The 13,344-nt window shown below is 46.5% G+C and overlaps 1 protein-coding gene across 3 annotated transcripts in view; it reads right to left on the minus strand.

Moving 5' to 3' along the window:
• The window catches only part of MEGF6 (multiple EGF like domains 6), a 109,472-nt gene that overhangs the window by 22,256 nt on the left and 73,872 nt on the right, over positions 1-13,344 (minus strand). For all 3 annotated transcript variants that reach the window (XM_076356410.1, XM_076356409.1, XM_076356411.1), the window contains 6 exons: positions 7,240-7,365; positions 6,219-6,341; positions 5,702-5,824; positions 3,503-3,640; positions 1,502-1,624; positions 509-631 (listed from right to left, as the gene is read on the minus strand). In XM_076356410.1, the coding sequence (XP_076212525.1) occupies positions 509-631; positions 1,502-1,624; positions 3,503-3,640; positions 5,702-5,824; positions 6,219-6,341; positions 7,240-7,365 (756 nt within the window). The remainder of the gene's footprint in view (positions 1-508; positions 632-1,501; positions 1,625-3,502; positions 3,641-5,701; positions 5,825-6,218; positions 6,342-7,239; positions 7,366-13,344) is intronic.

Here is a 13,344-nt window from a genome sequence, read left to right on the forward strand (position 1 = left end):
TGCTGCTGGGGGTCATTAGATAAAGCGAGTTGGGCGCTGGCTGCCCTACTGAGTGAGTAAGTTGGGTAACACTGTGTTTGGTGGTGGGATAAAGACACTACTGCTTAAAAAAAAAATCCATTATTTCTTATAAGGAAAAACTGTAGAGGCTGGTGACTGTGGTTCTGGTTCTTCGGTTAATGTGGAGTCATCACTGCAGACTACTGTAAGCGTAGCTGTGCCAAAATCCCCTACATTTCTTTGGAAAGTGCTGTGTAACATGGCTGAAATAGGACTGGTCTGGTCAGGGGAAAGCTTTCCACTGGTGGTGTCAGTCATTTCCACTGCTTAATAGCAACAACTGCTGTGAAAAAACTGGAAAAGGTCCTGTGCAGGGCTAATGAGCTCCAGCCTGCGCTGGTCCTGGCTCAGCTGGGTTCTGTGCAGGGGAGGCTATGCCAGGGGAGAGCAGGGCGAGGGGCAGGTAGCCTGCTGCTCAACTGTGCGGCGGCACAGACGTTGCGCTTACCGATGCAGCTCCTTCGGTCTTCATCCAGTTTGTATCCAATCTCACAGCCACACTGGAAAGACCCTAGCTGGTTCTGGCATGTGTGTTCACATCCACCGTTATCTGAAGAGCACTCATCCACATCTAGAAAACATGGGATACTCCAGTGTAATGGGAGCAGGCCCTCTGTACAGGACAGGGGCCCAGATACGTTTCTGTCCACAGATCGGCAAGTAGGCTGATGGCATCCTCTCTGGTAGTTATGTGAAGCCATCTGACTCTCAAAACTGAGACTACCCAAGTGATTCAGAGAGCCCTGGGTTTCAAAATACCATGTGCTAGGTTTCAGCTCACATCTGTTGCTATTTGTGTAGAAACAGGTGGGTAAACTTGGAGTTTCACCTGTGAAATGTTATTGGAGAGCTCTGGTAGTGAGAACAACTCATTAGGAGGAAAAAAGCCCCGAATTCTTTATGGTAAGAAGCTGACTCATCAGAGAGCTGACAGGAAAACTGCTATGAGTTGGGAGAAACTGGAAGAAATTCCTGGCTGTTCACAACCAGGTAGGACAATTTCTTGTTCTCTTTATTAAAAGCTTGTGTTAGTCGCTGTCTTAGCTGTATTTTATACAGACACTTTTATTTGCCTACATCTCTTGGGTGAAAATGATGGGCAATAATGGCCTCTGGGGTTGAACATAAAATGATTTCTGTGAATTAATGGAGTCAGGCCTGGACCAACTTGCTTTGAGATATCCTGATTTGAATACAGTGTGTTCAAAAGCCCCATTGCTACCCTTCAGTTGTGCCAGACTAGTGTATAGGTTAGAATAGCTGAGTGCTATTAGAGTTAGAATAGCTCACTTAGCAGTGAGCAAACTGAGGAGGCTGACAAAATACAGAAAACCAGAGTTAGAGGAACCTGCTCCGTGTGTGTCTCTTGCCATGCTGCGAGGCTGAGGACTGCAGCATTGCTGGTTTACTTGCAGGAGTCCAGCTAGATGTTTCTGCTTACCATCGCACCCACAGCCATCTGTGCTGAGCCTGTATCCAGCATAGCAGGCGCACTCGTAGCCTCCAGAATAATTGTAACAATCTTGTTGACAACAGTGAGGACCATTGTCACATTCATTGATATCTAAATAAAAAACAAAGGGCACTGGATGTTAATACACATCTAGCTCTGCAGTGGTGACAGGACTTGTTAAAATTGCTCTGTGACTAGTTCTGGTAAGCTTTTACTGATCTGACTGCCAAATGCTGAGCTATTCTTGCTTTCCTCTGAAATAAGTCAGCTTTATGTTAACGGATCATCCTTGGCAATGTGCTCCCCAGCCAAGGGAGGAATCCTGAATCCTAGAGGCCTGTGGGAAGTTAACTGTGATTTTCAGTTCGAGATTGTTCTTAAAGGTTCTGTGTGCTTAGGAATAGGGGGTGATTCCAACTGTAACACTGACTCTTGCTTTTGGATTTACCCTGTTACAAATACTGATGTTGAGTACAGAGACAGGTGAGAACTGCATGGTTCCTTCAAACTGTCTCAAAGTGAAGTCTCTGAAGGATGGACCCAGATAACCCGGAGAAAGCAGAGCTCCTGCAGCTTTAAATTTCAAGCCCCTTGTATTTATCAGACTTCATTTGTCCACTATGAAGTGGAATTACTGCAGTGCCCGTGTAGTAGTGGGGTTTGTGAAGCATCCCCCTACCACCAGAGGAGGCTGGACCAAGGAGGTATCTGGTAGGAAAAGAAGTAGTACTGCTGGGCTACAGAAAGTGTACTGGGCTTTGTAGTATGCAAAGGAATAATGTTCTTTCAGAGTAGACTTCAGTTCAGGTCCTGGCTTTTTTGCTCCCGTGTTGCGATGTTGTATGGAGGCAGCTCCTACAGCTTCCTCAGAGCCACAGAGGAAAGCAAATGTCCTGGGGATTTTGGGTTCCTCTCCCCTGGCAGAGGAATTGCTCCCCTTTGCACAAGCAATTGTGGGTGCCCGTGGCAGCCTGCTAAGGAGTGTATCTGTTCCTAACAGATGTCCTGGACAGACATGCTCCTTGAAAACTGCAGGAAGAAGGTGGTATTGAACAAATTCAATAATTATTTCCTGAGTAACGTGAACTGCAATGCTACACTGTGTGGAAACATGTAAGTACTGTTTTGCATCACTAAACACTGTTACTCTTTGCTAGCAACCTCCTATTTGCTGGTTTTATAGAAAGAGAAGTCTTTAGGTGTAAGTGCCTCAATGCACTGTCTGAGGCACAGACCCTCCAACTAACCTGCGGGAAGGGCACCAGGATTTCTTACAGCTTTGGAGTGCCTGAAGGATGGAAACACCCACCCAGCCTTGCTGTGCAAGTCTGAGCCACGGCCCTGTCGTGAGCACAGGAGTAAACCACAGCCCGACACGCTGGTGCAGTGAATGTCTGGCTAGTGAGCACTACAGTGGGTTTCTGACTAGGTTATTTGCTGCAAGGGTCTCAGATGTAAATGTATGCCTCATGCAATGTAAAGTGCATGCCTCAACAGCATTTACAGAGCTCGAGGTGTGCTTTATCCTTACGTCTCCATTAACATGTACTTTATAGAACCGGATAGGGCTGAACTACACTTGGCTTGCAGCTAGTGACTCATCCACATCACTCATTTACTCAAATTACACTGCTGCCTCCTTTGAGATAACAGGCAAGATGGTACATTTTGAGCACCATCCCTTTTAGATGTAGGCTTATAGGTATCTGAGATGTGAGTCTCTGTATCTGCCAATGCTGCCTTACATCAGTTTCAGCAGGGAAAAACTAGTTCTGAAGTCAACATCTGCTGTCCAAGTAGGTCTTGAGTGGAGGTTTGAGGATGTCCTCAAGTAGAGCAATATCTCATCTCCTTTTACTTTGCATCTGTTTCTAGCCTTGTTAACCTGTTTGTAGTGCATATAAACATAGTAGCTAACATGCAGAGATCCTCATCATTACTTGAGAAGTGCTTGTAAAAACAAGATATGTACCTTTTCCCTTGCCTTACCAGTGCACGTCTTCTGGTCCTCTTCAAGCCGATAGCCAAAGTTACAGGTACAGACTGGGCCAGAGCTGGTGTGGTGGCATGTATGGGAACAGCCACCATTGTTGGCCTCACAGCTGTTCACAATCTCCATTTCTATCCCTGGAAAAGGCACACTGGTTAGGATCCTGCAGTGTGCGCTGCACATCTGTACGTACTGGCTGGCCCATGCCTTCCCTCAGTGCTGCGCTCGAGCAGGCACCCACACAGCAGCTTCCAGCCGAGCTCCTTGCATGTGCATTTTTGTGTGCACAGCCCTGCTGAGGAGAAGAGTGATCTGCAGTGGGGAAAGGATGAAAATAGTTTTGCACAGAGGCCACTGCTGGGCTAGGAAGCGATGTATAAAAATAAACCGATGGATCCCAGGCAACGCCCCATGTAGCCTCTTAGGGACAGACTTGTGGAGCAGGCTCTGGACAATCTCTGAGATGAACCAGACTGCAGACAAAACTGCTCCCATTCCTGACAAGCTGCAGTATGTGCTGCCAACCAAAAGTTGGCTCAGTCTTCCTAAGTACAGAGCTGTTCTGATGCCAGCAGCAGAATGCAGCTAACTATGGAAACATCCAGATGCCTACAGCTAGAAACATTAGTTACTGACATGTCAAAAATGGTAGGCGCAAACATCAATAGCAGCCATATATCTTCTTAGCTTGGCAAAGTTTATGTAAACTTAAGTCTAGTTAATTAAGCTTTCTTAAACTAAAAAGAACTTGTACCATGGAGCTTTGGCTCAGTCCTGAACCTCAGGAAAACAATTTCTGCCTTCAAGAACTTTTTTGAGTTTTTAGTGTGTTCAGACCCAAGGAGGATGAAAGAAGGGGAGCTTGATGCTTCCCAATGGATCTGTGCGTGTCAAAACCAAAAACTGTGCCATGGTGGAAGACTGTCTTCCAGATTTCAGAACATGGATATAGTCCCTCTGTCTTTCCTTTTCTTACTAATGCAAGAACAACCAGGGTTTTGCATAAAAGAAACGTGCTAGAAGGGGCAGGGAGAAACACTTTTTGTACAAGAAGGCTACTTAATTCTATAGTTGGCACCAAAGTAGAGGTATTGTCAATGGTTATGGCAATGAGTCGCAACAACTGGAGGAACCATGTCAGAACATGAGTGGGGCTTGTGCTTCCACTGTCCCTGCTGTCAAAAGTGACTCTCCAGGGCTGGCATCTCTTATCAGGGGCTTACCTGGAAAACCAAGACTTGAGCAGCAATAAAACTAAGCTTTCTGTCACCTGTGGGCCACAAAGGGTAATCTTCCCTTCTGCGTTGTCACAGTGCTAGGTGAGGAGGTAGATAAGACTTATCAGGCATAGACCTGGCTTCCTAATCCAACCCTCTGTAAGCCTTGCTGGCTATCATGCATCTTCACCCCAACAACTGAAGGTAAATGTGTAGTTGCACATGAAACTGAGCTATGGGATATTTTTTTTTTTACAGAATATGCAGTGTGAGATAAACCATGGTCCTAGGATGAAAGGTGTGTAGATGCTTAGGCTCTCAAATAGCATGTCATCAGTCTAGTTCCTCACACTGCTGTTTGATGCCTTTCAAGACCCATTTATGGTCTGCAAAGCCTTACCCTCATACCCTTGGCAGGCTCCCAGCAAGAGCTGCAGCAGCTGCACAGGTGGAGCATCATGGCTTCCAGTAACACTAGCTGCCGGCACTGGGACTGCCATGGTGGCTTTCATCTGGAAGGGGGCTGCTAGTGCTAAATGCTGATAGCTCCGCTTTGGACTATCCCTGCTGATGTGTATTAGCTGAACAAAGACGTATGGACAATCTGGCTCGTTCTTGCATAATAGTGTTTATTTCTTTTCTTGATGGGAGCAGATGCAATCACTTCGCTAGCTCAATTCCTTCTTCAGTTACACATCTGCAGCTGACTGAACTCATCCAACAAAGTCCCCAAGAGCAGAACTTGGCCTATTTGGAGCCAAATGGCTCCAAATAAATTGCCTAAACCAGCTTTGTGGTAACTTTAAAGATCAGACAAAGTTTTTATCTTGGTGGGAGAGTAAACAGTCCCAAACCTGCTTGTGAAATTCTTCAAAAAGAAACGGCCCCACCAATTCGCAGGACAGTGCACAAACACTTGCCTGCAGAAGCAAACCCACCTCCCGTCCCCGCCTGAGATGGGGGTCTGCATGCAGTACTCACGATAGCATTGCTTGCCATCTGCCCCCAGCTCATAGCCTGGGTTACAGGTACACTTAAAGGAGCCGCGAGTGTTGAGACACTGGTGTGCACACATGGCTAGTCCAGTCAGACATTCATTCACATCTGCAAGAGATGAGCAATCAATAAGCAAAGCAGGTTGAGCCATAAACATTCTTTCAAAGGGACAATTGTTACTTTCTTCAAGTTTTTCACCGGTTTCTTGCACCCTAAATTCTTCACTGGGGTCTAGACCAACAAAGAAACAGAGTTAAGAGTTCAGAATTACTGTAAAGCTTCCTAGGAAATTGGATCACATGAAACTCGAGTGTTGTTCCAGACAACTCGAGCAGGGCTCTTGGACAGATGTCGACTGAGTGCTTTCATGCCACCCCTCTGGAAGGCTTGTGCATCACTCTGCTAAATTCACAAAGGCTGATAGTTACTATGATTGAGCACTACTTCACCCTGTGAGACACAGTTGTTTTTCTCCGTGAAAGCTTTGTTGTAGGGAGCTTACCTTCACAGGCCTTATTGTCAGGCGCCAGCCGGTAGCCAGGGTGGCACTCGCAGCGGGCTGTTCCACGGTGGTTGTGGCACCGGTGCATGCAGCCCCCGTTCCTCTCGGTGCAGGGGTTCCTCACTGCAGGTCAAAGCAGAAGTGGCAGGCTTATTTCATACTAATCCTAGGTCTTATCAGCATTATGCTTGTGGGAGACCAGAGGATCAAGCAGTTATGCCTAGCAAAAATGACTGCAATTTGTGAAAGATCATTCTCCACCAGAGAAATGAAAAATCTCTGCTACTGCTCTGTTTACTGCTCCATCCAGGCAGGAGGATTTACATGGTGCAAGATCCTGTAAAAGGCAGGTGCTAATCTGAGTAAAACTTTTCCAGCTGAAGCTTGGCATGGGCATGTCCCTCCACAGAGATGACAGAGCAAGTACTAGGCAAATTTGCTTCAAGTGCTCCTATCAAGAGGTTTGCCAGTCTCTGACCTGCTCCAGGACCTTGACAGATGCTACAAAACCCTACTGACTGTTGCATTTTTAATATCCCAGTTGTTCCTTTTCCCTTAGCAACTTCACTGCTAAAGACTTCCCTCCTACTTCTTGAATGCCAACTGCTATGAATGAGAAGATTAAACTTCTGCTCTGTATCCCCTTCAGCTTTTCTCCCTCCTGCAGCCAGGAGCAGGTCAGCCAGAAAGCTGTCTGCAAGCAGAGGGAGAAGATCCTGTCCCGCTGCGACATGCTGCTGTTCCTTCACTTTCTCAGAAGTGTGTGCCTTGATACAATTTCATTTTTGTTGGCTACACTCCTTCAGCTCTTCCTAGCCTTTCAGAATAAGCTGCAGAATATGTCCACAACATAACATGCAGAGTTTTTACTGGAGAGAAACACCCCAGTCTGATCTATTTGACATCTGAGTGTGCAAGTGCGTGCTCCCTATTCCCCCCCCAACTCTCAGCTGCCCCTGAAAAGAAGGCCAAAGCGAAGCTCTGCCTCCCCAGCTTCCCATGCATGCTCAAGGGGACTCACAGACACAGCGTTTGCCGTCTTCCCGCAGCTGGTAATTGTGCCGGCACTGGCACTGGTGCTGCACCAGCGTCACCTGCACGCAGTCGTGTTCACAGCCACCGTTGTTCAGGGCACACGTGTTCACAGCTATGAGGCAAAGGGACAGAACGTTCATCACAAAAAAAAAAATGGCACCTGGATGAGTCTCTTGCACAGCACCAGGGCAAATCGCACACACACAGAGCACTGCTAATGAGAATCTAAAATTGGGGCGTATTCAACCTGTGCTAAAGTGAGAAGTTCATGGCGAACTTCGTAAGCAAGAAGCATGCTAAATGTGAGCTGTTGCTACAAAAAATCTGTTCTGTATGCAGTGCACGAGAGAGGCCACCCACCGCTGTGCCAGACAGCTACCTTGGGCAGACCCCCTTGAGATGGGGGCCCTTTAAAGGTAAGATCGGCTCAACAGTGTCAGGTAGCAGCTTAAAATTGCTCTTTTCTACAATAAGAGTTCCCAACAGCTCTCCTGGGAGGCGAGACCAGGATGTGGGGGTCTGGGCTAGGTCCTCTGCAGTATTACATGGGAGAGAAGCTGACAACTGGCATGCTTCCTAACAAGTGTCAGCCTTCTCCAAAGGCTTCTCATGCTGCGTTATTGCTGAAATTCTCGTAATTTTGTTCAAAGACAGTCACTGCAGGTGTAATGCCACAGCTAGTTCAGGTTAATTACTGCTCAGAGTTGCACTCGGGCGTATTCAGGTTTTCCTGTAACAAAATTATATGGAAAACTAAGTTTCTGGCTCCATGCCATGTAAAAGACACCAATTACACAGGGCAAGGCCCAGCAGGTATCATCAGTTCTTCTGGGAACACTTAAGGAAAAATGTTTTAAGATGCATCCTGCATGTCTGTACTTCAATCGGGTGTAACAATCCCCAGCTCAGTGCTTCGACTAGGAGATTTCTATATGAAAGTTAGGACGAGTGTGCTCGTCCACGCTGCGAGTAACTGATGCTGTAACCAGCAGAGTCGCTGAGCCGGAGCGTACGGAGATATGCTGGCAGGAACTGTGATTTCATCCTAAGTGCAGGTGGGACTGGGAATTGAGATTCCTGGCTGGTGTTCCTGGCCGTGCCACAGCGTTTCTGTGTGGCCTTGCGCAAGGCACTTTCCTGCCCAAAGGATTTCAAACAGTCGGAAAACAGAAGGTTTTGCCTAGGCTACGGCAGAAAACAGATCTTATGACCAAACATGTGGACTATCTTCTCTTTACAAGCTTGCTATCATTAATCAGCCTTAAAATAGCCTTCTCCTCCCCCCTCTCTGTTCTTATAATCTGGGACTTCTCTGCAGGATAAGCAACAAAGACATGATGCTTAACTGGAGATGCGTGCACCTTGCAACCAGCAAGTGGGCAGAGTTTGCCTGCTTATTTTTATACTAGGCTGCAGCTATCCAGGACCACTGACCTCCTTGTATCCAGGAGAAATTTGAGCTAGAAAACAAAGTGGGGAAGGACTTTCTGGAGAGGGATTTGGAGACTCTGGTAGATAAGCCATCTTGTGGTAATTATATGCCTCCAAAGTGATGAAAGCCTCCTCTTAGACTGTTGCGTGTCTCCTGAGTTAGCCTACCTACTCCTTAATCGGTGAGCATCTCAAACAGAGACTGCTCCAAAGAGAGGTGCCCCTTACGGGAACTGGGAAATTGGCCTTTAAAGTCTGTTATTCCTCTTAGGAGACACGAACATGTGTGAAATGCACAACACGCTGCACATCAAAGCTGTGTAGGTGTGACACGGCTAAAACCTGGCCACGGTCTGGGATGGGAAACCCAGACCTGGTTTCCATAAGCAGAACAGTACGATGAGTTGTGGTCTCGCATGTTTCTGACCTATTTTTCAAACTCCACAATAAACTAATGTGCTGACTCTGAGAAATTTTATAAGAAAGCTAAAAATATCTCTAATGAAAAACATCTCTTCCACAAACTAACACTTCAGGTAATCACAGTGCCCTCAACAACCTCGAGAGTTTTGCTAAGCAGGCGAGCCTGGAAAGCATATGCTAGTAAAAGTCTCCGCTTTTAACGAGGTCTCTGAATCCCAGGGAAAGTTGGGTCTGTCAAACACCCGTGCCCAGGGCGCAGATGAGTGAGCAGGCTGCAGGCAGCTCGCCTGTGCTGGCTGGCGTCGGGTACCAACGCGTTGCGATAGGTGGGTGTGCAGCACTGCTCTGCCAGTGCCTCGTCCGAGTATTCAGAAGAGTATTTTCTATAGACAAAGTACTGAAAGTAATTTGATTAAGCTTCTCTTGTATATTAATGAAAAACAAATATTTGGCACAGGAGGAAAATAAAAGGCAAAACTTTTCATTTTTTGATATGTTCTTTTTTTTTTTTCAGCAAACATTTCCCCTGCAAAAAATACGCCTTGACTCAGAGCTGAGGAGCTCTCTCATTTCAAACTTTTAAAAACTAACTTTCCGTTGTATGCCTCTAATTAACTAAACAACATTTGAGGGAATAAAAGTGACTTAATAGGGTTGAAGTATTGCCATGCGCAACATACGGCTGGAGCAAGAGCTATCAGTTGTGCTGACGTCGTTTCCTTTAATCCATTTGGAAGGAAACAACAGAAATAGTCGACGTTCCTGAAAAGTTATGGGTCAGAGTTACAGTGCTCAAGCTTTAGCAGAGATGGGTGGTCATTTTAAAATGTTCTGATAATTTAAAGTGTTTAATAACATATATTCAAAAATACCCATAAATAACGTGCTTGTTGGAGTGTTTTTTTCTAAAAGAAGTAAAACAATGCTAATGCCTGCCAAAACATTCCTTCATATGGGAAAAGTACTGGGCCAACGTATAACAAGCCAATGCATCTTACGTCTAAAATAACCTCCCAGTACTCAGTTATTTGTATGAATTTGCAGTCTAAATAACTGCCCTCCTTGCATACCTCTAAAAGACAGCTTTTCAGAGTGGAAAAAACTAAGTCCAGGTTCTTCTTTATCATACAAAATTTAAGCAGACAGAAATCCTGTAAGGTTGGATACAGCAGACTTTCCAAAAGCATTATTTCTACACACAAGAAAAGCAACATGTCTCTCTGGGTTGCACTGAACTGTGTGCTGAGGCATGATACCCACCCGATACCCTGCGGTAGCCATGTAGCGATGGAGCTTTGCAATGGCAAAAACTGCTCCTGAATGGCAGAGGAAACTTCAGGCACTCGACACATGGGACACGGCAACGCTTGGCCACCACGAGCAGCTTGAGTAGGGTACGGACACCAACTAAAAGGACACACGTTCCTGTTCCACCGAGTCCTCCTTGGCCAAGGTGTTTAAGTGCAACCGAGTGCCAGAACCGTTTATGCAGTTCTTAAATGATGCTGTCTGCGGACCACTAAGAGAACATAAGAGGTGAAGCAGCGGGAGCACAGGGGTCTTGCAGAGCATTTTCTTTCCTCTTGTGTTTCTTTTAGTATAGCTTATTTGCTAGCAAATGTACTCTTCAAGACTAAGAACCCCATCTGTGCCTCCCCATTCTGCGATTGCACATGATGACGAAGGGGCCGGCGCATGCTGTTGTCTCAGCCATTGCGGGTGCGTTCCAGACCACTACGAGTAATGGGAACCAGAAGTCCTTCTCTGCCGAGAGACTTACGCACAGGGAAGAAGTGGCTGGCATCACTGGCTATACGGTGCTCGTAAGCTATACAGCACTGGTGGCACACATGCGATGCAACGAGCAAAGCAATTGCGTCCTACGGCGTCACGCAGAGCCACCCACACTGCACTGACTGGCAGGGGTGCTTGTGCAGCACCCCGGTTTTGCTAAGATATGAACTAATTCAATTTAAGAATCAAGAATAGTAAGATGAAACAAAAGAAACACGTTAAAATTGTTTTGGGTGTCCTTCCATCAAAGCAGGGGCCTTCTAATTCTGGATCTCCTTAGCTGGCTTCTCGCAGAGTAACAGCCACTAGACCTCACTGCTGGCCTTGTTTTAATTACTGCTTTTTTATTTTTTTCTGTTTACAGAACCACTCTAAAAATATTTCCATTCCCAGCTGCTTTTCCTAGCTTAATGTTTCTGTGACAACATTGCCAAATCCAGTGTCATCTTGTACATCACACAGATTTTTGTAATTAAAGCTCAGACAGATTTTCCACAGATGATATTTCATCGTCTGCAAGAGGGATGTTACTTCCATCCCCTCTGTCTGAAGGGAGTGCAGTCCTGCTGAAAGATGCTAGCTCCTAGATTCTGACCCTCTTGGGCCTGGGAAATGGCTAAAAAGGGATGAAAAGGACATTGTTACTACTGGTTCCACACAGGAAGAGGGTCTGCGAAGTAGCAGCCTAACACAGGAGTCGATTTAATAACAGAGCTACCCGAGCTCTGCACCCTCCAGCTGACCTTCGTGAACTGGGAAGAGCTGAACTCAGCCCCTGTAGCTACACTGCAACCTCCCGGGAGCCGAGCAGTGCCCCTCGCTCGGCCCAGGGGCCGTCACCCACTTCACGTCATCAGCGATCGCTCCCTCTGCGTCTCTCCCCGGTCGCCCCAAAGCTCCGTGGCAGAGGCCAGCTCGGCAGCGCTGAAGGCGTGCGTCTGTTTGTTCAGCTGCCTTGCGAACCTGGATCGTAACCTCGCACTGCAGCGAGGTGGTGGCAACACTTAGAATCATAGAATCATAGAATCATTGAGGTTGGAAAAGACCTCTAAGATCATCGAGTCCAACCGTCAACCCAACACCACCATGCCCACTAAACCATGTCCCTAAGTGCTTCACTTGGTTTGACTCGGGCTCCTCCACTCTACCTTCTCCTCTTTCCCATCTATATCACCTTTCCTTCAGATCCAAGTAATTGGCCATCAGAAGCAGTGAGCTAATACTTTAAAAGTAATCGTAAGCAGCTGTAACTAGAATTGAGCATGACATTCCCTTTTGCAGCGTCACACAAAACCATCGATTCTAAGAAACAGCTGAGAAACGTGCCACTGGACAAAGAAAAGGTCAAATTTTCTAAAACGTGCAAGTTTTCTGTACAGTGCATGCAAATTGAAAACCTCTACAACGCACATATGGACAATTACCCTCTGTGCACATAGTTCAAGCCCACACAAACCTTCACAGCATAGTCCTTCTGTTCACTATATAAATCGCTGCTATATTTGAGATTTCTTCATTTGAAGTACTCTTAATATAAATAGGGATACATCATGTAATCCCAAACTGATTTATTCTAACCTCAGACAATTTCCAGAAACATGTTGTGTGTTAATACAGACCATCTCTCTACTCTGCAGGCCAACAAAAGCAATTGGCTCAGATTAAATTCTTTGCCTTGGACTGGATTTCATCCCTCTGCTGAAACAGTGGAGAAGGACCTGAAGATGTCAGCTTCCTGCCTTCTGCCCATGTGGTTCTGATAAAGAAAGAGGTAATTTCAGGACGTCCAATGACTCTTTTTGTTCTGTTTCACTTTCAATAGAAATGTCTGCTCCTTCCCCCCTCCCTTCTGTATTAAAATCATCAGTGACTTGCTCTATTCGAATAACAAAGACGCAATAAAAGAATCTTGCACAACTGAGCTGCAGATTACCCAAAGCATCAACAATGGTTGAGGGTTGCTGCGAGACACAGGAAGGTGGCTTTAAGCCATTTTTTGTGCTCTCCTGAGCCACAGCCATCAGAGCAGTTCCAGGTACAAACTGACCCTGGAGAGCTGCCTCGGCCTCTTTGGTCGCCTAGGCGCATCTCCGGGATGCAGCCCACGGCAGGCTCCTGATACCCCAGCTTTCTCACATCACAGCCTCAAGCTGAAAGCTTGGCCTTGGCCGTAAGCTTTTGTTCCACTCCTGCACCACAGGAATCACTGCGAGGCTTTTGGAGCCCCTCGCTCCCGTGATTGATAGGGGCAGACGTAGCTCTAGGGAAGGAAGGGATCCCGAGGTGTCAGCGTGAGGGGACACCGGCAGTCTGCTGTCATTGACTGCCCGTGATTCTCCAGGCAATGCCAAAGATGAGATTTAAGAATCCCCTGTTGGACTGTGCATACAGCCAAGCTCTGCTTATGCTGTGAAAGGTACCAACACCCTCAACGAAACATGCT

The sequence above is a fragment of the Aptenodytes patagonicus genome, chromosome 19 (assembly GCF_965638725.1).
Source record: "Aptenodytes patagonicus chromosome 19, bAptPat1.pri.cur, whole genome shotgun sequence".
NCBI classification, from domain to species: Eukaryota; Metazoa; Chordata; class Aves; order Sphenisciformes; family Spheniscidae; genus Aptenodytes; species Aptenodytes patagonicus.